The 26,928-nt window shown below is 36.6% G+C and overlaps 1 protein-coding gene across 2 annotated transcripts in view; it reads left to right on the forward strand.

Annotated features, from left to right (window-relative positions):
• NTN4 (netrin 4) overlaps positions 1–26,928 on the forward strand; it is a 108,739-nt gene that overhangs the window by 75,758 nt on the left and 6,053 nt on the right. Inside the window, exons 6-9 of one of the 2 annotated variants that reach the window (XM_004417970.3) lie at positions 14,874–15,087; positions 15,444–15,559; positions 22,597–22,665; positions 25,719–25,889. In XM_004417970.3, coding sequence (XP_004418027.1) covers positions 14,874–15,087; positions 15,444–15,559; positions 22,597–22,665; positions 25,719–25,889 — 570 coding nt within the window. The remainder of the gene's footprint in view (positions 1–14,873; positions 15,088–15,443; positions 15,560–22,596; positions 22,666–25,718; positions 25,890–26,928) is intronic. The other variant, XM_014780029.2, reaches the window with a different exon arrangement.

Raw genomic sequence — 26,928 nt, forward strand, 5'->3', positions numbered from 1 at the left:
TAGCCAAGAAATCACTTCTGAGGATTCCAGAGATTTGTTTGTTTTTTTAAGTCTAGTGGAGATCATTGAAACTGAATTTATTTCTACAACTCAGAAAAAAATTTTTAAAAGGACAGTGCATTTAAGGTCTTTAAACACAGGGATAATATGAGTCTCTCCAGCTGAATCTAGGGCTGAAGCAGAAATGGAGGCTCAAACTGGCTGGTTGCTAAGGTGCAGAAGTAAAATGGAAAATATAGTTATCGCTGGGTACTGAAGTACTTTGAGGAATACTATCTCTCTGTTCTAAAAGAGAAGTCTCTTTTACCGTAACTCATATAAAATCTCTAAAGTCATTTATGTGCCTTTGGTATACTATAACCTACGTAGATTTTTCTATGGCAGGCATATTAAAAATGTGAGGATAACTCTAATAGACAGTGGTGTGCTGGTTTTCTAGGGAGGAAAAAAACCCTGATTTGTAGCATTGGCCAATTTCTGTGGTTTAAATATTCCCACCATGGCCAATTTCAAGCTACTAGATCATTGTTATCAGGAAGTCAGATAGACTCAGACTATAAACCAAAAGTGGAATGGTTTCTCTCTTTTGAATAAAGTCAGGCCTCCAACTTCACTGCCCTCTTCTCTGATCTCAAGTACTTCTCCTCTCTAATCACTGGTTCCCAAACCTGTATGTGGATCAGAATCACTTGGGAGCACTTACTGAAAATATGAAATCTCAGAGCCCTGCCTCAGATCTTCTGAATTGGAATCTTCAACTGGGATGGGGACAGAAATCTGTATTTTTTTAGAGCATCATTGGTGATTCTGATTCAGCCTTTTGGCCTACTGGCCAGCATTTGAGAACCACTACATATACCATTCCTGTTTCTAGTATGACCTCTGTTCACTGTCATCCTCAGAAGAAAGATTTTGAGCTAATAATCATCTATAACTTAATCTACTCACTGAATTAGCCATATCTCTGACAGAAAATCCTAAAGGATTACTAAAACTCTGGCTAGACGTGTTTTCCTGACATAATGATAGATAAGAATGCTACTAAGCGTTCATGTCAATTATCTTCTCTGACTTAAGAATGTCTAACTTAGAACCTCTGCTTTTCTCCAAAAAAATTTCTAAGAGAATCCGATGTCTGTTTTTCCTGTAACAATTTCAAAATAAATACCTAGCAATTCCATTCAGAGAACTCCCTCTTATTCATAGTATATAGATTTATTTACCATAAATATCTCACACTTTAAAGTGAATTATTGTAATGCAACTGGAATTAATAATAAAATTAGCTTACCACGACATTGACAATTTACGTTTACTTCCATATTTACATATTTCAGACCACAGCATTAAACTGCTATAGGTATGTTATTGTGTTGGATTTAAATGATCATTGAATCCAGTTCTTCATGAAGTCCCTTTTCCCTTGCCCCCTCCTTTTTACACCAAAAGATATGTCAAATGTTAAAGGATAGGATATTGATTGGATATGGAATATTAACAGCTTTTCCATGACATGAAATTTTCTACAGAAAATATCCCTTATTTTAATAGAACACATGGTTTGAAACAGATTTTTGAGAAAAATGCTTTGTAGAACAGAATTAGCTCTCTTTTTAGAAAACAGATAGCCAGTTAGTTCCTTTACAATAAATTTATTGACTTTTATTTCAAGACATATTTTTAACTATTGCATAGTCTCCATATTGAAAGAAAAATCAGCAAATGGAAAGGAAAGCAGAATTCATTCCCTGTCAAAGTAAACAACCTCTTGAAAAACTGATGTGCCCTTCCTTCTTCCCTGGTGGGCCGAAATAAATGCAGTCAATTGCCTTTTAGCACGGAGTGAATAAAGATAAACTTGGTCTCTCTGCTCTAAAACTCAAATCAAGTGTTCACCAAGATACTGTCTGGTTACTTGGTTACGGTTACCCTAACTAGCCAGCTCTCTTTGTAAAAAGAGTTCTATCACCTACCGAAATCTTTTTTTTCTTCTTGCTTTTTTTCCTTTTTCTTTTCTTCTTTCTGGGTTAGGTGAGAACTGCTCAACTGATGGAGATACAAGTGCCTCGAGTGGGTGACTATCTTGCTGTAGATATCTTGCCATCCTCACAGTCTACTCAGATCTCACCTTCTCATGATGCTCCCAAGAAGAATCTTTGCGTTTCTTTGTTTGCTTGTACCTCTATGTAACAATTATTTAATTCTACCTCTAGGATGGTTATTATTTCCCTTCAAATTGTCTTAGAAGTAAAATTTTTAAATTAATTAAATCCAGAATACCTTACCACAATGACACTTGTAGGAACCTATAAGCACCTTCCATTTTTCATTCTTGTGCCTGTGTTCCAGTTCATCTCAGAAAAGGATTTTTCCGAAGGGTCATTGACATTTCTTCCAGTAGTAGCTTAGTGGGCTTTTTCTTTCAAATTGTTTTAGCAAAGCCACATGAGTTCATTTTATGTCATATAAACAACATAGACATCTTTGTTTTATATTGAAAGCAACTGTGAATGATTCCAGCATAGAATCAATATGAAGTAACTGTTTTTGAAAAGCAAACTTTAAATAGAACCAGTGACTTGGCAATAATAGTTGGGAAACTTTAATCTCAGCTTTTTAAAAAAATCTAGGATATAAAACCAGAGGGTTAAGAAGTGGAAAAAGATAGAGAAAATACATATATCATAATGTAATAGTCATACTAGGACTATCCTAGTATGACTATTACATATATTAACATATATTAAACTTTAATTTATATAATTGTTTAATATATTAACATATATTAAACATATATTAACCTTTAACATATATTAAACTTCACCCCAAAAAGGAGAAATTTTATGAATTAATGAATAATAAAAGTCAGTCAACCTTGGGAAGAGAAGTAGGTCATGACATTCTCTAAAATGTCTCCAAAACAGAATGTGTAATTCACTTAATAAATAAATAATATGCCATTCTGCATTTGATGAGGACAAGCATTAAATAATCAAGCAAATAATTATAAAATAAGAAATCCTCAGGGGCCGGCCCCGTGGCTTAGTGGTTAAGTGAGCGCGCTCCACTGCTGGCGGCCCGGGTTCGGATCCCGGGCTCACACCGACGCACCGCTTCTCCGGCCATGCTGAGGCCGCGTCCCACATACAGCAACTAGAAGGATGTGCAGCTATGACACACAACTATCTACTGGGGCTTTGGGGGGAAAAAATAAATAAATAAAATCTAAAAAAAAAAAAAAAAAAAATTAAAAACAAAAAAAAAAAAGAAATCCTCAGAAAGTCTGGACAAAATTAGATGGGGCATAAAGAAGAGAACTAGCATTTGTTGAGTGGCTACTGTGGTCCAGACACTGTGCTGGGCAATTTACATATGTTATCTCATTTAGCAATCTTTATGAGTTATGAGATGTCTTTTGTATTTTACAAATGAGGACACTGAGGCTTAAACTGATTATATAATTTGCCCAAGTTCACACAGCTGGTCAGAGGTAGGGCTTGGATTTGAACCCAGGTTTGTCGGACCCCGAAGACTTTGATCTAAAGACCAACAAAGATCCAGAGAACTTGATTCCACACTATGACCTAGTTTAATGGAAACAAAATGAATAAACAAAGGCAGAAATAATCAGACATATATATTAGAGCCAAAAATAATTTTTAAAGAACCTAGATTAGAAAAACAATTTATGGCATTGGGTTTTGAGTAAGACGCTGCTTACTAGTAAATAGCCATGTAAAGTTTTAATTTAAAGAACTGAATTTATCTTAAGGAATCTTAGTACAAGAAAGATGGAGGTAACTGGAGTGTTCCAGACAGACCAACAGAACAGTCAAGAAAAGAGAAATACTAATGAATAAATATGAAAGAAGATAAATATTCTCAGATCAACTAGGAAACTTCTCAGAGAGAATACAACTTTCTACAGATACTCAAAAGGTGTAAGGGGACATAGAGAGTAGCAAAAAATAATTTACTTCCCTAGAACAAAGAGTCATAATTAGATACGATCAGATGAAAGTGAAGAAAAGGAATTTCAGATTGATTAATGTGAAAAAATGTTTACTGTGAGTGAAAGGCATTTATGGGTGGGGAATGTCTCCTACATAGTTAGAATAAAGAACTTTTATTAGAAATAATAAAACTTGACTGAGTGAAGCATTAAATGTAGGAAATAGTCTTGTATTCATGTAGGGAACAGTCTTGCACTGGGAATATGAAGAATAATCTGTTCTGCTTGACCATTTCCATTTTCTGTGGATTTGTTGTTTTGTTTTTTCCTATTTCTAGTATCTTAGTAGTGCAGTGCTGTGGTGCTAAGATATGAAAAACCTATAAAAGAAATAGTATGAGCGTTTTGGAGGCTCATCAAAACATAAAATAATTTCGTGGTTGTTGCTTATTGAGAGGCACATTCATTCACTCATTCAACAAAAATTGAGTGAGTCCCTAAAATGGGTCAGCCATGCTCCTAGGTTTTGGGGATACACAGAAGAAAAGATGTGGCTCCTACCTTCCAGGCCCTCACAGTGTACTATAGAGATAGCAGTGAGGTGAGAAATCATAAAAAGATTACATTGGAGGCCAGAAAACCGTCAATCATTAAGAAATATTTATTAAGTGACTATAATTCATCCATTTTTTTAAAACTCAACATAGATTTACTCAGTGCCTATCATGTGGCAGGCCTTTCCTAATCACTGTATATACAATAAAACAGAGTCCCTAACACCATGGAAATAGACTATGAATAAATTTACCCTAATAAATATGTAATTAAAAACTGCAACAAGTGTTACAAACAAAGGGTACCATTACAGATTATAGAAGGAACTAGTGACATCAGTTCAAATGAGAGATCTAAGATAGATGGAGTCAATAAGTGTTCTTTCTCCAAAGGAAAAAGGAGTTAGAGATGACCTCAGTTCCTGGCTACGTGCCTGGGTGGATGGTGCCTGAGTGGATTGGGCATACAGGAGACTTTCTTCAACAAAAAGATAATGGTGTGTGGTATAATCAAATTCTTCTAAGCAAAATACAGTGTCCAAAATTATACCTAAAAGTTTTCCTGTAGTAAAATTTGTCTGTACACTCAAAAATATTTTCTTAGTTTTAACTGAAGTAAAACCCAAGAATATAAAATTGTCTCTTTAGCTGTCTAAGATCACATAGATATAGCCAGGAATAAATAGTAACTGGCTCAGTTACAACTAGTAAACAGGAAAGGAATGATACAGAAATCAAATTGAGGGTCTGAACAGTGGTCACATAGTAAAGCATTAAAAACAAAGGGTATGACTTTTGTATTTATTTGCATTACTCATTTAAAAGTTTATAGAAGATAGAAAGGAAATATAATTAAATTACATTTATTTTCTAAAAGCATTAAGTAGAGGCAGGAATGACTATATTTCACGCATAAATGGATTTCTTGCATGTGCGATGTACAATAACTCAGAAGACATTGCATTTTAGTAAGTGAAAGGCAAGTCTTAATTTAGACTATTTTCTTATTAGATTTATTCTAGCATAATTTTATTTGAAATTAACATACATCTTGAATATTGTGGAACTAGCTATCTTTGAACACAGTGTAACATTTAGAGGATGAATACAAAAACATTCCCTAGGAGAGTAAAGGGGTGAATCATATTGCCTTTAATAGAATAAAGTTCATTTACAATTTTTTTCTTTATTTTTTTATAGCCATTTATCCATAGCAAAAATAATTGATAGTAGAAGGAAAAGGGAAAACAGTACCAAAACAGGCAGAAGACTTCATTTTATCTAACATTTAACTTCATACTTAATCTGGTAATAACAGTTCACATTGTCTCCTTTCTGTTTAGAGTTGCATCTCAAAGTCATCTCCTTAACTCCCAGTCCCTTCAAGAACCTCGGCAGGCAGCTGGGCAGCTCTTGAAATGGCTTTGATATTAGAAATTCTGCAGGGCCTTGGCCTTTTCAGGAGAAAACAATGTTGGGAGCCTGGGTGGCACTGCTGAAGGAGTGGCCACTGGGCAGTGGGGAAAGCCTTGATGGGCAGCTTCTTTCCCAGCTGAGACCCTTGAACTTTGAGTTCTGTTTTTAGAAAAGCTAAATCAAGAGCAGATACTTTCAGGGTATTCTGCTCCCAGTGTAGCTTTCACTAGCAGAATAGCAAAAGTTAGAGCCATCAGGTAATACTAAGGAGTCCTGGCAATTTTTAAAGCGATGAGATGTTGAACTCAACTGGTTGTTTCTACAGTGAGCTTGGCATCATGGATCAGTCTCTGAGTGAAAGACATGCAAACAGACTCCTAGAGTTCTGGTGAAGGTGGGAGTAAAGATGAAAAGGCAGCAATGGTTTCCTGTGACTCCAACACCAAAGGCCTTAGCAACCCCATCAGAATAAAGGAAGCCGTAACTCTTTCATTATGTTCCTGGCGATTTTGTACTCATTCTTACGTACTTATTACTATGTTCATGAAGGTTGACAGCTGGGACTGTTGTCCTCCATTACATTGCAGGGTACCTCCCTTTAAGCAGCAGGACCATAGATCACACCCTACTTTTTCTCAAGATACTCTGGTCCACAAAAGAAGAATAATAGCCGATAAATTTTTTTTTAATCCAAAAAAAGGAACATACAACAGGAGAGTAACCTAATTCTATAAGACTTAGAGTAGTCAAGAAAGCTATTTGCCACCAAATTCCTCCCAGATGTGAAGCCAAGGAATTTCAGCCTATTTTGAAAGCCAGTTAGATCATTAATTTCCTTTAAAAACAATATATCTACAATGAGGCAGTTATTGCTCTTTCCTCTGTGTTCCCATGCACCCTGGACTACCTTGTCATAACATTTACTGCCCTGTAATTATTTATTTGCCTATCTCTCTTCCCTCACTGAAGAGTTATTGACTCTGTATTCGTCTTTATATCTTCAGCCTCTAACATAGTTCATGTTAACACTAAAGTTCAAGAACTCTTTGGTGAAGGTGTGAATGGATGAAAGAATTAATGAATGGTAGGCATTTTAAAACTAATATGTTTCATCTAGATAATACTGATAGTTACTCTTTGAGCATTTGGTGCCACTAAATGCCTGGTACATTGCTACGTACATACACTATCTCATTTAATCCTTACACAAACAATCCTGTGACAGGTATAATTTCTTACTTCATCAATGAGAAAACTGAGACTTGAGGAGGTTAATTTCACAAAGTCTTACATGAAATAAGGCCTCATAACCAAAATTGGAACTCATCTAGTCTGACTCCTAAGTTTGTGCCCTTACTAACTCTATTATACTGCCTTTGTTTTATTTTCTGTCTTCCTAAGAGACATTACAGGCAATTTCCAAACAGCTGCATTTATTGTCAGCCTTAATGGTTGAAACAAATGTTAGTTCCAGAGCCTTACAGATGCACAAGGTTATTTAAGAACGTGTTCATACATTGTTTGACTAACAGTTATGTTTCCTGGTAGAAGATACTCTAGAGCAGCCTGATGTCCTAACACTTTTCTGGTAAATACTCTATAGAGGGACAGTGCTTCATATAACAGATGTATTGGTGCAAACTTATTATGTAAATAAAATTTGCATAACATTTAGCAATTATCTAAATTCATTATGTGAAGGGAACCTGTTGTGAAATCTTTTGCAAAAGTACCCATTTTCTCTATCCCATGCTTTGAGTGTTTCGTATTATTTCAGCTTTTTTTATATCAGGACACACCAGTATAGAATGTACTATTTAAAATTAGTCATTTGCATTATTAAAGAAATCTTGCAACAATATTTAGGAATTAAAAATAACATTTTTAAATAATTTTGTTTTGCCAGTTTGGTTGTGGAAGTAGCTTAAGGCAAATGTTCACTGTTGGGTTTAACGTCTGACTAGAAGATGAGACAGCTGAAGTCAAGGATTTATGTCACTCCAATTGGGTTGTAACTTTGACATTCATCATAATGAATATGTAAAAAGTTAGTGCTTAGGTTGCATTTTAGAATCAACAATCAATGAGAAATATATGTGGAGAATCAGAACCTAAAGCCAGAATCTAAGAAGAACCTTTTTTTCCCACAAGCAAGAGGAAAACATATTTGCATTTTGGAGGAAAATAAGAAACGCAGATTATGTGTGTCAGATATTGCCTGCTATATAAACTTCAGGAGATAGGTATGCAAGGCAAGCCTCAGTGTGCAGTCTGAAAAAGTATGCCTTGAAAGGTGTCAGAGCCTTCTGCCTGGAGCTAGTTCTGCATAGTTTCCAAATGGTATTTTTATCTTGTAATTATGTAAAAAGTCACATTGACAGAAATCCACTAGCACATGTGATAGACTCACATTCTTCTCTGGCCATTCCTGAAATGTGTGTAGGTTTTAAAATATATGGTAGTACAGAGAGGTCAAATCGTAGAAAGGCTTGAATTTTCTATTAGAAGAAAATATAATGGTGGTGGAGGAATACCATACATTACAATTAATGTGGGTCCTACAACATCTTTCTTTGGCTCCCCTATCTGCTGTCAAGAACCAAATTGACTTAACTGAGTGATACAGTTACTATTGGTTTATTCACCTCAATATGGTGAAATGTTTTTTTTGGATTATGTGATTTCTTTTAAAGTCTTCACATGCCAGTTTGATACATTCATGTTACATATTATATAATCTCTCCAAATTATTTCTTAATTAAGACAAATCAATAGTGCTTTGATACCTTAAGAGAAAATGCCTAAATTTTCTCAAAATGAAACCCAACTGAAGAAAAAAATCAGAGGATTTAATGTAGAAATAGCAATGACCATAACTGTATGAGTTGAAATAAAGCTGTTCTCCTGAGAAACTCAATGTTTTAGAGGGAAAATCTTTCCTTCTCACCTTGCATTAGGTAAGATTTTTTTTTTATCCTGTAATAATTATTCTTCCACATTATGGATCTCTTTAAGGGCCAGGCCTATCTTATTTAAATTAGATCCCTAGGAGTTTGCTCGGTACTTTGCACATAGTAGGTGCTCATTAAATGTTTCTTAAGTAAATGGATAAATAAATGCTGCCTTAAACAAACAAACACCCATGCTCACCTTCAAGGAACTTACAGACTGGTTTGATAGAGAAAAGAAGAACATCCTATTGTCTGTAATGCAAAGTAGAAGTGATCAGAGCTATAAAAAGCAATGTTCTTTTTAATGTGCTAGAGGGTTTCAAAGAAAGGATGAATCATATTCAACTGTGTTAGAAGAGGGAACGCCTTCCAAAAGAAGGTAAACCTGGTCCTCAGGTAGGTAACTGGAGTAGCTGCCTGGGCTTCACACTTGGTGGAGGGAGCGGGAGTGGCAGAGGGAAGGGTCCTGCACCTGACTCTTCTTTTCTGAATATCATTAAATTTCAATTTCAAAAGTTCTGTCTTTAACAAGAAAAATGCCATGAGAGCTCCTACCTTGAGCACTTCCACCACTCCAAATGGTTGGATTGCCTTGACCCTACTCCGCACCCTTCCAGAGACACCCTTAGGGGTGACACTTGAATAGATATTAAAGGATGTGTAGAATTTCAAAAGATAGATATTGGAGGAAGGATTTCTCTATTGAAATTAATAAAGGTACAGAAAGGAAAGATTGGTTCCATTTAATTAGCATAAGGGCTATATGCAAGAGAGTAATGAGAGGTAAGACTGGAAAAGTAGGCTAGGGTCATAGTATGAAGGACCTTAAATGTTTGACGAAGGGGTAATTGTGCTTTGTAAACTACAAATGCTTCATAAATCCTAGAGTTATTATTATTAACTAACATTTGTTGGTTGAGTGAGTAAATAAATGAATATGAGATTCTTCCAAAGAAAATAATTCATACCTTTTGCAAAAAAAGCAACATCCCATGCTCTTACTGTAGTGGTTCTCAACCAAGGAGAGCATAAGGGAGGAGAGGAAGATGTAAGGAATGTAAGATGTAAGGAATTTTTGCAAACTTCTCACATTTCCGCTGGTTTGAGAACCCCTCCGCTAATGATTATGGTTAAAAAAAAAAAATGAAAGAGATCTAAATAGAGTATTACACCATCCATGCCTGCACTTCCTCAGCTCCTGTTCTCACAAAAGTCACCAATGACCTCCTGAATGACAGTGTTGCTGGCCTATTATCAATCTTATGTTGCTTGCTCATTCTGCTTGACATTGTTAACCACTTGCAACTTGCTCACCCTTTGGTTTCTATAACAACACCTTCTTGACTTCTCCTCCTCCTCTGCCTCGTCCTTATCTGCTTCACAAGTTATTGCTCCTCTACCTGCCTGGACTATACACATGTTCTCCAGCGTTCCATCCTTGGTCGTCTTCTCACTCTATTCACCATCCCTGGGAAATCTCATCTAGCCCTCCCAGTTTCCATTCGCATCTGCTGACAACTCTCAAAACTACATTTGTGACCCCAACTTTTCTCCTACACTTCAGGTTATTATTTCTGGTTGCCTATTATAACTCAATAGTGTATCCTTCAGGCATCTCAAACTTAATATGTCTAACCCTGAACTCATTCTCTTCTCCCTCCCTTCCCTAACTCCACTCCCAACATGGATCTACCTACCCCAACCTGCCCTAGCCCTATAATCTAAATCTTTGTAAATAATGTTACTAGTCCTAGTCCTTCAGTTTCATAAACTATAAACCTTAAAATCTTACTCAATTTCTGTTTGTCCCTCAACATGCCTTCTTCCTCCTCATCCAGGATGGCCTCCAAATTCTATCAATTCAAACTAAAAAAAAAAAAAAATTCACATCCGACCTTTCCTCACATTCCTACATCTACCATCTTAGTCCAGTTCCTTGTTCTCTCTCATTTCTTTGGTTTCCCTGCCACCAGTCTCTCCTTACTCTAGTCTGTTTCACACAATGCCACCAAACTATCTGTCAAAACTAAATTATAGCCATGTCATAATTCTGCTTTTTTTTTTTTAAAGTTTTACTTCTTCTGGTTCTTTATACCCATAAGACAAAATTCAACTTCTTGGGTTAGGCCCTTCCACAATCTGGCTCCAAATCTAACTCTACAGCTTTTTCTTCTCCTTCGTCTCCTTCAACTGCTTTCCACTCAGTGTACACTCCAAACACACTCGACTTCTCGCATTCCCCAAATAGGCTATGCCCTTTCACATATGATTCCCACAGCCTGGAATGTCCTTCAGGTCAACTTCACAAATGCTTATTTGGGCATCTACTATGTACCAGACACTGTTTTGAGGCCTGGAAAACAAAAATAAGAAGATAAATATCCTTCTGTCAATGAGTTCAGAGTCTAGTAGTAAGGGAGACAGGCATATAAACAAATAAGAATGATGTACTGTGCTACACACAAAATAGAAATATATACAAAGAACAGAGGCAGCATAGAGGAGAGAGTGGTTAACTGTTTGGAGGCAGTGGGACAAGGAAGCATGTCAGGGTCCAGATGGACAAGGTGAAGAAAGACAGTGCAGGCACAGCAGGGGCACCGAGGCATGAAAGAGCTTCACGTTTTCTGGAAGCAGTAAGAGCTTCCACATATAATGCAGAAACATAAAAGGCACTGGAGATGAGCTATATACACTTACAAATGGTTAAGGTCGTACATTTTTTTTTTTTTACCACAATTAGAATTGTTTTTAATTATTTAAAAGAAAGGCAATGGGGGAGAGTATCTAAAGATCAGCCTGGAATAAGCAACTCTCCATTCTCCTTTTCAACTTGCAGACCCCTACTCATCTTTTAGGATTGGCTCAGGTGTCTAACTGACCCGTCCTTTGTGGACCCCATGATTCCCTCAGCCTGTATTCCCTTCTTTGTGCTCCATAGCGCTTTATCTAGACCTCTATTAGAGTACTTATCACAGAATAGGGAAAGTTTTTGTTTACTCCTCTGTTTCCCCAGCAAGACTATGAGTTCCTTGAGGGTTGGCACCATTGCTTATTCAAGCATAGATCCTACACCTCTACAAGAATTATTTGTTGAATTAATTAGTTAGTTAATTCACCATTAATTAACCATGTGCCAGACACTACACTAAGTGCTTTACATACATGATCTCCTTTCATCCTCATGACAACCTGATGAGGGTAGATATTGTTCTCATTTCCATTTTATAGACAAGATAACTGAGATAATGAGAGGCTAGGTATCTTGCCAAAAGTCACACAGTTAGTCAGTAGTTGAGATCTGAAGCCAGATTGAAGTCAAAACTGAGATTTTAATCACAAAGAAAATCATCAATAAAAGAAGTTTCCAAGGGGATAAAGGAGGGAATAAGATCTAGTATATTAGTTGAGAAGACTTAGCAGGAAGAGTTGGCCTAGTAGGTGTCCAACTCTGTGCTATGTACCTTGCTGAAGTAATTTCATTTAAAATAATTTTATCCTCATGAAGTCTCCATGAGATGTAGATACCCCACTGAAGAAACCAAGGTTCAGGAAAGTTAAATTTCTTGCCCAGGGGGCCAGCCCCGTGGCTTAGCGGTTGAGTGCGCGCACTCTGCTACTGGCGGCCCGGGTTCGGATCCCGGGCATGCACTGACACACCGCTTCTCCGGCCGTGCTGAGGCAGCGTCCCACATACAGCAACTGGAAAGATGTGCAACTATGACATACAACTATCTACTGGGGCTATGAGGAGAAAAAGGGAAAAAAAGGAAGAGGATTGGCAATAGATGTTAGCTCAGGGCTGGTCTTCCTCAGCAAAAAGAGGAGGATTGGCATGAATGTTAGCTCAGGGCTGATCTTCCTCACAAAAAAAAAAAAAAATTTCTTGCCCAAGATCTCAGAGCTAGTGAGAAGTAAGGCCATAAACCAAGGTCTTTCCTAGCATTTCTCCTGTGATTCTCAGAGAAGAGTAGAAAGATAAAGATAAAGAGATTTTGAGGTGGAGAAAACATTACCCAGAGGACCTCATCAATGAATTAGAATCTTCAGACCAAGTGGTTAGGATGAATTAAAAAGCCTAGGGAAATTTGGGGACAGCCACTGTGAGGAATTTTATTCAAACAAAAAAAAAAAAGCCCAGGTAAAAATTGAATAAATGTGGTTAATGAGCATCAGTTAGGAGACCCAAAGGTTAGGGTACACGAATTGTGTTGAACCCAGTAAGCATATTTTTTTTTTACTTTGTTCAGCTATTTTTGCTATCCCCAGGAACACAGAAAGTGTTGGGGATTGTCAAACTGTGAGTGGTGGGTAATTGCAGGAGTTGGGAGAGGGCTGAGGGGAAGGAATCTTGATTAATACAAAGGACTTGCAGAAATGGCTGATTATAGATTCTAGTCTGAGGAGCTAGATTTAACCCCATGTGTCCTAGTTCATTCAGGCTATTTTAACAAAATACCATAGACTGGGTGGCTTAAACAATAAACATTTCTCACAGTTCTGGAAGCTGGAAGTCTGAAATCATGGTGCCAGCATGGTTGAGTTCTGGTGAGAGCTCTCTTTTGGGCTGCTCTCAAATTGTTCTCAGACTGCCAACTTCTTGTGTAGCCTCACATCCTTCACAGAGAAGAGAGCTCTGAGATCTTCATCCCCTTATAAGGGCACCAATCTCATCATGGGGGCTCCATCTCCAAGACCGCATTCAAATTTCCCAAAGGCCCCACCTCCAAATACCATCACACTGGGGATTAGGCTTCAACATACGAATTTGGGAGGAACACAAACATTCAATCCATAGCACCATGCAAATTAAATCCAGCTTTCTTCCTATACCAGACCTGAACTCTCTTAGCTGTATGACACTGGAGAAACAACCAGCTGTTTTATCTGGTGTTAATATAAATTCATGACTACTAACCTCAAATGCGGCCTTTATGCTGCCTGGCTATTATATTTGACTTTCTCTGTCTCTCATTCACTCTCCCACTCCCACTCTTCATCATCTCTCTCACATGATGACTCTTGCATCATGTGATACATGATGCAAAATACAAGCAATCAGAAGAAAAATCCCACTAGCTCCCACTACTGCATTTATCCACTTAGCTGCATCGGTGTCCATATGCTCTGCCTTCCGTCCTGTTACTATGAACTGATCATGCTCCTACCCAAGGCCAGCACCTCCTCTTCTACACCAGATCCCATCCCTTCTTCCTTATTCAAGCATGTTCAAGTATCCCTCTAACAATTCTTCCATCTCTCTTTTGGTCATCAATTTTTCCCTTTCCACCGGGTCATTCGCATCAACGTGAAACATCAAACATGCTATAATTTCTCACATCTTAAAATAAACAAAAACTCAAACCTTCACTTGAGTCCATATCCCCATTCAGTTTTAGCTACCACCATATTTCTGTGCCCTTATGGAAAGTGCCTCACAAGAGATGTCTGTTCTCATGCTGAAATTCCTCTACTCCCATTCTCTCCTGAGCCCTCTTCAGTTAGGTGTGCCACTCACTATTGCACCGAAACTGTTCCTGCCATTGGCCTTCATCTTGTCAAATGCAATCCTTCCTTCCCATTCCTCATCTTCTTGGACCTATATTATTTGACACAGTTGATGTTGCCTACCTCCTTGAAACTCTGTTTGGCTTCCAGAACACCGTACTTTGATGATTCTTTTCCTTTCTCACTAACTGCTCCTTCCTTGTCTTCATTGCTGATTCATTCTCATCACCCCAAACAAAGGCCATTCATATTTAATGCCTTTAATTTTAGAGTAAAGTATGTGGTTCATTTTGCAACAGATGTGCTTTTCTGATTATATCTTCTTATCTGTAGTTTAATTAGCTTTTGTTCTCTGAGCATACACCAACTGGCTAAAGGAGGAGCCTCAGAGATATGCTGTGTGGTGGAGGGAAACCATTTTGGGATTGCTGGGCCTAATCTCCACAGATAATCTAGTCACTCATCCGTCCTTGTGTGTCCTCTCCGTTGTAGTGTGTGCCTGTCATCCAGTTGGATCAGCTGTCCTTCCTTTCAGCTCAGTGACCTTCTGTGACCCCAGCAATGGTGACTGCCCTTGCAAGCCTGGGGTGGCAGGGCCACATTGTGACAGGTGTATGGTGGGATACTGGGGCTTCGGAGACTACGGCTGCAGGCCTTGTGACTGTGCAGGGAGCTGCGACCCTCTCACAGGAGACTGCATCAGCAGGTGAATGTGCATGGCTCTTGCTCTCATCTATGTGTCTTTCAGATTCTTTTGAAGATCTGGTAGTGATTTGGAAAATCTTGCATGCCGTTAGTGGAGCAAAGATGTATTCACGTTTCCTTAAAGAATTTTTGTCAAATTGCAGAGTCAAGTAATTTGTTCTTGCAAGATTCTAAAGATGATCTAGTTCACTTTGCAAAATAAATTATTCTTCTTAACAATAGACCCTTAAAACACTATTTCTGAAAAGTGAAGGATGGGAAGATAGCTGATAAGGTTTAAATCTCTATAAACATATTCATGTCATTTAAGTTCTAAGAAATTCCTTAATAAGTTCTTTATCATTTTCTATTTATTAGCAGCACAGACATAGAGTGGTATCATGAAATTCCTGACTTCCATTCCACACACAATAAGAGTGAAGCAACCTGGGAGTGGGAGGATGAGCAAGGATTTTCTGCACTTCGACATTCAGGTGAGACAATAGATATAACCGGATATCACAGTTCCAGGTCTGGTCCTGAGTAACAGTGATTCGTGACAAACCAGAGAACAGCTTTTGGATCCTATAAGGGAAACTCTTTAGTTCCGAGGTTAATAAAGTAGTAATCCCCATAAGTATAAAACTGTTACATATAGCTAAAGGGTATTTTAACAAGCTTTTGTTTATTTTCTGCTTATTAGAGTGACATATATAATTAGTATAGAAAATTTGGAAAAGACAAAACATCCCAGTAAAAAAAAAATCTAGATCTCATTACCCCACTGTTAATACTTTGACGTGTTTCCCTCTATCTAAAACATACTGTCTTACACAGTTGAAAGCTGAATATATCAGGTTTGGAAGTGTACAGATCCATTTAAAGGACAAATATCCTTATAGACCTAGCGTAACTTAATATGTACAAAGCAAAAGCTATCCTGTGAACTCCTTATGTTTATAGCTTTTTTTACAACTAGAAAACAAAAATAATTTTACAAACTAAATATAAGCTAAATGAAACTAATAAAATTCAAATTAACAATATTAATTGAATATTAAAAATGATTTTACTGAAGTCAAACACTGTTCATTACCTAAATATGATTTTTGAGTTTACCAAGTCTATACTACTATTTCCTCTGACTCTATTTTCGTATGATGTTTATCTGTTCCTTCGTTTGAACAATATGCTGTGATATTGGTGTGAATACGTAATTTCTGTGTTATCCTGCCTCTATTCTTTTCTCATAGAAAATCAAGTGGTTCTATTTAGCTCTTTAACACAAACACAAATGTGGGCTTGAAATCTGTGTCAGCATTTGGTTGTAGAGTGCTCACCAAATAATCCAAATTAAACTTAAAATAGGTTACAAAATATTTTTTTATTATTAAACATTACAAACACCAAAAATATTGTATGAATACCTATATACACACCTTCTAGTGTTATCAAGTCTTACGTGTTGCCATAATTGTTTCATATTTTCATTTAAATTATAAAATGTTACAGATACCTTTGAAGCCCCTGGTGTACCAATCTACAAACCCACTAGCCTCTCTTACTCCACAAAATAACCACTAACCTGAATTTTGTTGTTTATCATTCACTTTCATGGTTTTACTATTTTACCACATACATTTATATTGTTAGTGTTGTTGAGTGGATTCCACCTCCTAGTAATGCTGTGGACAGCAGAGTGGAACCTTGCCTGATCTTTTTACGCCATCCCCTCATCTTCCAATGCTGTATCAGACAACGCTCCCCTGGCATTCATAGGGTTTTCATGGCCAATTTTTTCAGAAGTGGGTGGTGAGGTCCTTCTTCTTAGTCTGCAAGCTCCACTGAAACCTGTCCACCACGGGGGACCCAGCTCCCTGCTGGTATTTAAAATACTGGTGGCATAGCTTTCAGCATCACAGCAACACACAGCTGCCACAGTATGACAACTGACAGACGGGTGGCATGGTTTCCTGACCAGGAAACAAACCCAGGCCATGGTGGTAAGAGCGCCAAGTCTTAACCACTAAACCATCCAGGCTGGCTATATATATATATATAATTATATATTATATAAATACATGAATACACCTGGCGATATATATATATATATATATATATATATATATATATATAAAATTCTAAAAATTTCAAGCACATGATAACTTACCTACCCTTTTAAAATTTTTGTGACTTGACTATGTATGTTTTTTGAGATTTATTCATTCTGTTATATGAATATACCACTTTTTATTCTCCCATTGTTTGCCATTTAGGGTATTTCCAATTTCCAATTTTCCACTATTATATAGAATGCTACCATGAATGTTCTCTTATATGTGACTTTGTGCACTTGAGCAGGAGTTTCACTAGAGCAGGGGCTGGCAAACCACGGCCCTCAGACCAAATCTGGCCTGCCATCTGTTTTTCTACAGGCTACAAGCTACCTGCTCTAAGGTTTAAATGATTACACTTTAAATGGTTATATAAATACCTACATAATATCTTTAATTTGGCTTCTTGGCCCATAAAGCCCAAAATATTTATCATCTGTCCCTTTATAGAAAATGTCTGCTGACCTTTGTTCTAGGGTGCAACCTAGACACTGTTGGGTCTTGGGAGTGCTTACTATCAAATTTACCACATATTGCCGAATAGCTCCCTGAACTGGTTGTATAGAGTTGCATTCTACCAGCAAAGTACGACATCCTGTTGCTACACATTCTCACCAATACTTTGCATTTATTTAACAAATTTTTGTACAGGAAAATACAAGGGGCCAAGCACTATTCTAACTCATTAACTCATTTAATATTTATTAGACTTCTAAAGTTAATGTTATCAAACCTCTCAATTTTTTCCAGTCTGTGGGTGTGAAATGGGACCTTGCCATTTTAAATCGCATTTTCCTGATTAGTAACAGGTTTAGTAACTTTTCATGGTTTCTTGGTCATTCGGGTTTTCTTTTCTGTGAATTTCCTATTTGTAATTTTTTACTAATTTGTAGGTGTCCTTTATTTATTTATTATTTATCTATTTATTTTTACAGTGTATTATTTCACATACTTTTTTTTTATTGAGGTAACATTGGTTTATAACATTATATAAATTTCAGGTATACATCATTATATTTTGACTACTGTATGCACTACATCGTGTTCTCCACCAAAAGTCTAATTGCCATCTGTCACCATACACGTGTGCCCCTTTACCCCTTTCACCCTCCCCCATCCCCTTCCCCTCTGGTAACCACCAGTCTGTTCTCTGTATCTACGTGTTTGTTGTTGTTTTTATCTTCCACATTGAGTGAAATCATATGGTATTTGTCTTTCTCAAGGAGTTCTTTATAAATTCATGCATTCATCCAACAAATATTTATTGAGTACCCATATTATGTGCCAGTACTGTAAATATAGTAAGTGAACAAAACAGACAAAAGTCCCAGCCTCCAAGGAGCTTACATTCTTGCGGAGGAAGACAACTAATAAACAAATAAGTAAAATATTTAGTATCTGTAATGATGTTTAGTATAATAGAGAAATAAAGCAAGAAGTGGGATAAGGAGTGCATGGGAGGGGCATACTGTTAAATAGGGTGATCAGGGAAAGTCCTTTGAAAGGTGACATTTCAGGAAAAAACCTGAAGGGGATAAGGGAGTGAGCTATACAGATAACAGAGGGAAGAGAGTTTAGGCAGAAGATACAGCAAGTGCAAAAGCCGTGAGGTGGGAATAGGCCTGGCTTATTCAGGAAACAGCAAGGAGACCAGTGTGGCCAGAGCAGAGTAAGAAATCAGTTTTAATACATTCTCAGAGAACTTATGGACCCTTCAAGAATCAAGAACGCCAATTTGAGAAATACTGGTATTTGTAATTCTGTATCACGGTTTTTTCACTTAACATAATCTTATGATCATTTTCCTAATGGTTTCGTTTTAATTCACAACAGGAAAGAAGGTGGGAAAGATAAGGTAATATGAAATTGTCGTATTTATCTTTTTAGCACTTGGAAAAGAAAAAAATCTTTCCCGTTAATTTTTTGCCTTATTGCTATATGGTCTGAATCTTATGATTGTAACTTTAATAACCACTTTTGAAAGTTTTTTCTAACACAATGATTTTTATAATTCTCCAACTTTATCTGCTAAGCCAAATCTGTAATAATCAAGTTTTTAGCACCATAGGACATTCATTAAGCCAGCCATGATGCTGCTGGGGAGCTGGCAGCACACCAGTCCAGCGCACAACGTGCTGGCAGGAGCGTGACTCCAGACTCTCATGGCTACAGCAGCTGTCAGGTCGATGACGTCCCTAGAGAGTTTCTGAAATTCATCTGGATGGGCTCCAGATTGAGGAAGACGTTGTTCCATCTCCTGCTAAACAGCAGTTTTCCCATTTGGGTAAAGAATAGTGCTGCTGGGCACCTTTTTTCAACCAAAAAGTGATAATCGGATTCCTAAGTACCGTGCTTCACTCTCAAATATGTGTGCCTACCTACCTATGTGCCTGCCATAAGTTTCCATAACTAGGAGTGTGATGCACTATGCCAACAAAATACCCTTAATTTCTACCACTTCTCATGAGGTAGAGAACATCAGATGTAAAATTTCGCTTCCTGTACAACAAAACTGGCTTTAACTAGTACCACAGAACAATAAACAATGCTCTTTTTTTTTTTCAAACATTCTGATAACCCAATATAACTAAATAGGTCTTTCTCCCCTTCCCGATTTCTTTTAAGAAAACACATCTGGGTTGATCAACAAAGATTCATTCAGAAACAAATTTTAATGTCTGATTTCTTAACATTTAAAAGGGGAATATTAGAAAGCAGCCAAAGAGAGATCTTCCAATAACAGACCTACGTATCTTCTTATAGGCTGAAGGACTGCAGAGAAGAGCCTATGTTGAAGAATAATATATGCCATTTGGAGTTCCATTAGGTTTTATAGCATGGTAGTTACCATACTCTCCTGCTTTGGTGGAATTATCCAAGCAGGGATAGTTTACTACAAGCTCTGCTGATGTTGAGATGATTGCAATATTATTTAACAAACCACAACAGCTCATTTTAAGCACCTTTGATTTCCCCTTCCCACTGTTTAACTCCACTGTGATTTTCCACTCGTAAATCTTATTCTCTGATTTCTAGATCAGCTTTAGTCAGAGCCAATATGTCACTGTTTTCCACATCGCCGTGTCTACCTACCCTGGTCTCACGAGAGCCATATTCTCATTTCCACCTGGATCTTCTCTCAGCATCTCCCTCTAGTTCATTATATTCTCTTCATACTAGACCTCTGTTATTTTTGCCTAAGCAGATCTGTTTCCCTTTCTTTCCCGCTGTTGCTGTGGTAGCGCAACCCAGTTTTCCTTTGGAGAACCACCTTTTCCCCATTTAATACAGTCTTGGAGAGGCCAATCAGATGTTCTCTCCCTGGAATTCAGATCTTGAGCTGAAAGTGACAAAGCCTGAAAGGGATTAGAGTTCATGATTCCGATGGCAAAGCCATAAAAGAGACTTTCCAGTAGTTCCCAGACCTCGGGCACTCTCCTGATTCTTGTCCTTCCTGAGTTCTGGTTCTTCAGTTTTTTCTCCTTTCTATGAGCTACTCCATATCCTCTCGATGATTAAGTTAGACCGTTGATTGCTACCAAAACCTTAAATTATACACCCCTGAAATGCTCTCCCTCTTCTAACTTCCCTATTTCTGTGAGTGATACTGCAATCCTCTGTCACCTTGGCTGAAAACTTCAAGTTCATTTTTATGCTTCCTCTTCCCTCGCTCTCATCCAGTCCATTGACAAGATTTGTAGACCCTAACTCTGCAGCATCCCTTGATAATTCTTCCTTTCTAGACCCATAGCACCTCTCTAGTTCAGACCCACATTCCATCCGAGTTAGAGAGACAGTATAGTGGAAAGATCAGGGGCTTCAGATTCTCCCAGACTCAGGCTTAAAATCTGGCTTTTCTACTTGTTAGCTATGCTGCCTTGAACAAGCTAATTCACTTCTCTGAGCCTTCATTTTTTCATTTGTTAATAAAGCCTATCTGATAAGGTTATTATAAATATTAAACAAGATCATATGGATAAAGTTCCTTATATAGTTTATGACTTACAGTTGGTACTCAGTTTAGTTACTGTTGCTGTTATCATCAACTTTACCAGCTTCTAATTGGTCCCCGCCTCCATTCCAATACTTTTGATATGGTAATCCCAGATTAACTGTCATATATATTTTTTTTAATTCATTTAACTTCTTTAATCTGATACCTTTTAAAATTCTCTTTATCTAATAAATTAAATTTAAGCCCTAATTGCATATCAGTTGAGGTCTTCCATGATACCTTCAACAGAACCACTGACTCTTCATGAATACATTCTGCCCTTTCTCTTCTATATTTCTTTACTCACACTTTTTTCTCTATATTCCTGTAAATTTCCACCTGTTAGAAACTTAGATGAGTAAATATATGTAAAACACTTAAGATAGCACCTGGCACATAGTAAGTGCTCCTCAGTAAATGTTACCTGCTGTTATTACCACTCAATGCCTGTGAAATGCACTGCATGAGGGCAGGAGGGGAGGGGTGGGATAAGGGACAAAATTATACCTAATTGTTAAATGTGTAAGAAGGAAAATACTATCCATTCTGGGCTCTAGGAATATAAAGATGAATAAGACGTAACCACTGTCCTCAAGGATCATAGTCTAGAAAGGAAGCAGATACATAAATAAGTATGAGAATGCTATATATAGACTATGTACAAAGGCATTTTAAAAGTCTTCCACTGGGCCTGGCAAATCTCTCACACATAATAATTGTAATACATAATTTTAACTGTTGGGAGAAATTATCCTAGTTATTCTTCAAAATCCATTTCACATCCTTCTTCAGCCATGAAGCCTTTTCTCATCTTCCCAAACATGTGACCCTCCCACCCAAGCGTATTGTACCTGTCTTAGAACGTTTATCACTGTTTATACGCTTGCTTTATTTACCTTACTCAGTTGTAAGCCTTAAGGCAAGAATTGTCTCTTTCTCATTTTTATATACCCTAAAGTACATAGCACCATGTCCTGTACATTATAGGTGCTCAACAAATACTTTTAAATTAGATGGCATTACCTTCAAGGGACTGCCCAATTATTTTATTTGACTTTTGTTGTGGTGAACATTAATTATAAAAAGAAGATTGTTTTTTCTATAGGTTATCCATTCAGTTGTTCCTTTCCATTAGTATGCAATATTAATACAAGACTATATTTATCACAACGTCAATTACAAGCATTAAACTATATCATTGTTTCTACGTTTCTGTATTTCTGTGAGGTCATTACTTTATTGGATGACAACTAATTCAATTAAGAAAGTGACTACTCGCTTTGAATGACTTCATGGTTTCTTAGTATTCATGGATTATGCTATATGAATTATTCAAGCCTAACTGGATTTACTTGCTGTTTCTTTTTTCTTCTTCTTTTTTGTTTCTAAATAACTAACACTATTTTTCATTTGCTTTCTGTAGGTAAATGTGAATGTAAGGAACAGGTGTTAGGAAACTCCAAGGCATTCTGTGGAATGAAATATTCATATGGTGAGTTTGAAGTCTTTGAATGCTTCTGAGAATCTATTCAAACTAAGTACAAAGAGTTTTTTTAGGAAATGGGAGGCATGGTCTATGACATTTTCAATAAATCAAACATTGGTCTTATATAATACTACCAAGCACAGTATTCTGGCCTTGACCTAGATTTTCCTAATAGCGATGGTGTTGAATGACCGGTGAGGTCAGGAGGCTTGTCAAACAAAGGCAAAGGTGTCCTACTACAAGAAGAGGCAAACAACAAAAAGGAAAAAACCATGACACATAATCCTTTGTCTTAATAATTATTTTTACTAAGTAACTAACTCTCGTCTTAGTAATCTAAAAGGGAAGTCTCAAGTACTGTATGATATCACTTACATGTGAAATCTAAAAAAGCCAAACTCATAAAAACAGAGAGTAAAATGGTGGTTACTACGGGATGGGAGGTGGAGGGACAAGACAGGTGTTGCTTAAGGGTACAAACTTACAATGAGTAATAAACAGGACCTATAGATCTAATGCACAGTATAGTGAATATAGACAACAATATTGTATTATAATCATCAAACTTGCTAAAAGACTAGAACTTAATTATACCAACTACTACAAAGAAAGGATGATAACATAACATGATAGAGGTGCTAATTATTGCTGCAATGGCAATCATATTACAGTATATAAACATATCAAATTAACATGTTGAACACCTTACATTTACACAATGGTATACGTCAAATATATTTCAATAAAAAATTTTTTTAATTTTTTTCATTTAAAAAAATAACATATCAATATTTTTAAAAATAAGTAAATAAAAATAAAAGAGAAGTCTCTAGCACTTAAATGATTCCTGTGCCAGTTTATCATGTATCATACAGTACTTAGTTAATACTAAGCGGAAATCAGTTTAAGGCAGTATTTCACAGTGATTAAGAGCCCAGGTTTGGGCTCAGACCGACACGGGTTTGATTTCTGGTTTACTGGGTGGGTAACTTAACCTCTCCAGACTTCCTCATCTATAAAATGGGGATGATGCTACCTTCCCTGTGAAATGAGATTTTTGAAAAGCACATAGCACATTATCTTGCATGCTAGATGCTCAGTAAATGGTAGGGAGGAGGAAGAGGATACATATTTGGGAGGGGCTGAGACTGGCTGTCTGCCTGAGTCTCTTCCCTGCTCTCTCATTATACTCTATGCTCCTCTACCTTTCTAACACCAGGAAAGTACAGCATATAGACAAAGGAAAATGTCACTGCCCTAAGTAAAGACTGTCAGTATCTGCAAATTCTAAATGGCTTTATGTTTACTATTAAATATATTAGATACCTTACCTTGCCAACATATTTTTGACTAGTGTCAGAGGCTTTTTATTGTTCCATAATTCAGATAACCTGAAATATGCATTACAATGAAGAGAAAATTTTAAGTCATGATTTCTGAAACCAAGCGTTTAGGTTCTTGATAACATTGTATTTAATCTCAAAAAGATAAAAAAGTAAATGTTAAAAACCTCACAAATCTTATCTAAAATTACATGCATATTTCCCTCCTTTCACCTGCCAACTTGGCTAAATAATAGAAGAAAACTTCTGAAATGTATAGTGCCCAATAAAGAAAAGTCACTTTAGAGGGAATGGTATTTACTATCAAAAGCAAAAAAAAAAATGACAATTTAGTCCAAAGTCAGTCAGTTCAGTGGAAATATCAACTGGTTTTCATTATCACATAGATTTGGTAGCTCTCTGACTGAATTTACAAACAACCGCATTGGCATCTTTTAATACAATTGTATTATTTTCTGCTTAAGGGAACTTGAATGCTCTTAATGATGTAATGAAATTCCTTGGTCTTATTAAGTGCAATATACCTACAGACTTGGGAAAAAAAGGTTTTCCCTTCCCTATTCTCTGGCTTAATGGAAAAAAACTTGATTCATTTGATTATTCCTTTAGGAAATATTTATTGAGCTGTAGTAGTGAACTGACAAGGTCCCTGCTCTCTTTGAACTTACAGTCTTGTGGAAATTAATAGTGAACATTTATTGAGCACTGGTCATGTGCGAGACACTATGCTGTGTACCCTTAATGCAATTCTCTCATCAGGATTCTAGTCCAAACTCTACCTCTAACCAACCAGTCATGCAAACTTGAGCAGTTCACTTAATTTCTTAAAACTTACTTCCTCATACATAAAACAAGACTAATGAGCTATTAAGACCCCTTAGAAGTCTACAATTTGGTAATTCTATAAAGATGGCTGTCTGACAGCCATATTCTCAGGATATGGGACCAGCCAGGATAGGGTTCTCTCACTAAACATAATCTTCCATCAAGATATAGATGAGTCAGTAAGAACTCTCCTAATAATATAGAATATTGCATCCAATGTTCCTTAGGTCTACTTTCTTCCCCATCCCAACTTATTCCATTACTTAATCCCCAGTCACATCCTTTTCATAGATGGAAGCACATAGTAGACTCATGAGTCATATAGAATACTGGAGTTTGGCCATCATGTAGAAAGACAGCCTCCCTAACTGCAGTAAGCTTACATTTTACACCAGGGGAAGAAGATTAAGTAATCAATAATATTATTTAATCTCTTTAGAATATGTAAAATATATTCTGGCAGTAACATTTTGCTCTTTGTCATAACATTATACACGGTCAGCCAGAGAGTATAATATACTCAGAATCTAAATAAAAACCAGGATAACAGTTCAATTCCTATACATCTTCTTTCTATTTAGATTTGATAGCTGAATGTGTTGAAGATTATATTTGCGGTAGGCAAATGCTGATATTCTCTTAACACAGTGATATGGGAAGGAGTAGCAGTTGAAAATGTCTATGAAGGAAGAGTACAGTTAATATAGATAAATGAGATAAAGCCAGTGCAAAAACCAATGAGCCTAATGATTTTTAAAGCAAATTTCCACATTCTCATCATCATTAATTCACTTTTCCATTATACTCTGATATGCATATTTAAGTTGTTCAAACTTCAGAAGATAATATGAAATTCTATGCATTTTAACTTTTGGATTTGTGTTGTTACAGTGCTAAAAATAAAGATTTTATCAGCTCATGATAAAGGATCTCATGCTGAAGTCAATGTGAAGATTAAAAAAGTCTTAAAATCTACCAAATTGAAAATTTTACGAGGAAAGCGAACATTATATCCAGAATCGTGGACTAACAGAGGCTGCACTTGTCCAATCCTCAATCCTGGTGAGCATTAGACTTTTCTAGCTTAATAACTACTTTGTCTGATGATTTGCTGCTTGTCTTGCAGTTTCTGAACCACAACCTAAATAAACTCAGCAAGAGCATCTCTCCTTTTCACCATCTGAATTCTGGGGAAAAGCCAGATGGAATTCTTTGAACTGACATCAAAAAATTATTTCTCTTCCACGTGCTCTATAAAAGTCAAATATTTTAAAATCCAGCAATATAATATTCTCTAAAATATCTCTATGATATTCTTCTAAAGGAGAAGTCTCAGATTGGTTCCAGGTGCCAGTAGCATAGAAAGCACTTTCATGAATTTATCTGCCTCTAACACTTTATCTGAAAGCTAGGTCCTATTACGGTGCCCTGGGTAGAACTTGCTTCCGAAGGAAGTTCAAATGCAAAATTCCATCTGTGCAAATAATATTGAATTCATTTTTACTATTGCATGAGAAGCATCTGTTTCTCCTGGATAGAAAACAATTCTTGAGTTCTCATCATCTTGTTTTTCATTAAATGATCATCCTGCTTTCAAATTAGAAACAGCAGAAATAAACAAAAAAAAAACCACTGTAGAATCTTAAGAGAAATTTGGAATGGAGGGAAATTAGCACCTTAAAATGGAATGGCAGAGGGAGAGACAAGCAAGCAAGCACGAGACTCTTACCTTTACACTCTACAAGTACACTCCTCACACAGTCATAAGCTGCTTATTTCTCTATCTCCCTCAAAAAATTTGAAGATGAGATTTAGATTTTTGATCATAGTATCTCCAGTCCCTACCATTAGTACCCAAATAATAATAACATAGTACCCAAATAGTAAGTTCTAGTAAAATAAACAATAATTTTTTTGAAATCCTCTGTATTTCCTTGTTCATGTAGTTGTCATCTGTGTCTTAATGGCACTGTTGAAACAGGTTTATAATTTATGTTCTGGATCTAATTCCTTCCAAATATAAGTCCAGGGAACCATAGTTATGTCAATAAGAAGTCATTTGTGGTCTTTGATTAATAAATTTAAGAGAAACAAACAGATA

Source organism: Ceratotherium simum, chromosome 25, assembly GCF_057802395.1.
Source record: "Ceratotherium simum simum isolate JZ-2026a chromosome 25, ASM5780239v1, whole genome shotgun sequence".
In the NCBI taxonomy this organism is placed as follows: Eukaryota; Metazoa; Chordata; class Mammalia; order Perissodactyla; family Rhinocerotidae; genus Ceratotherium; species Ceratotherium simum.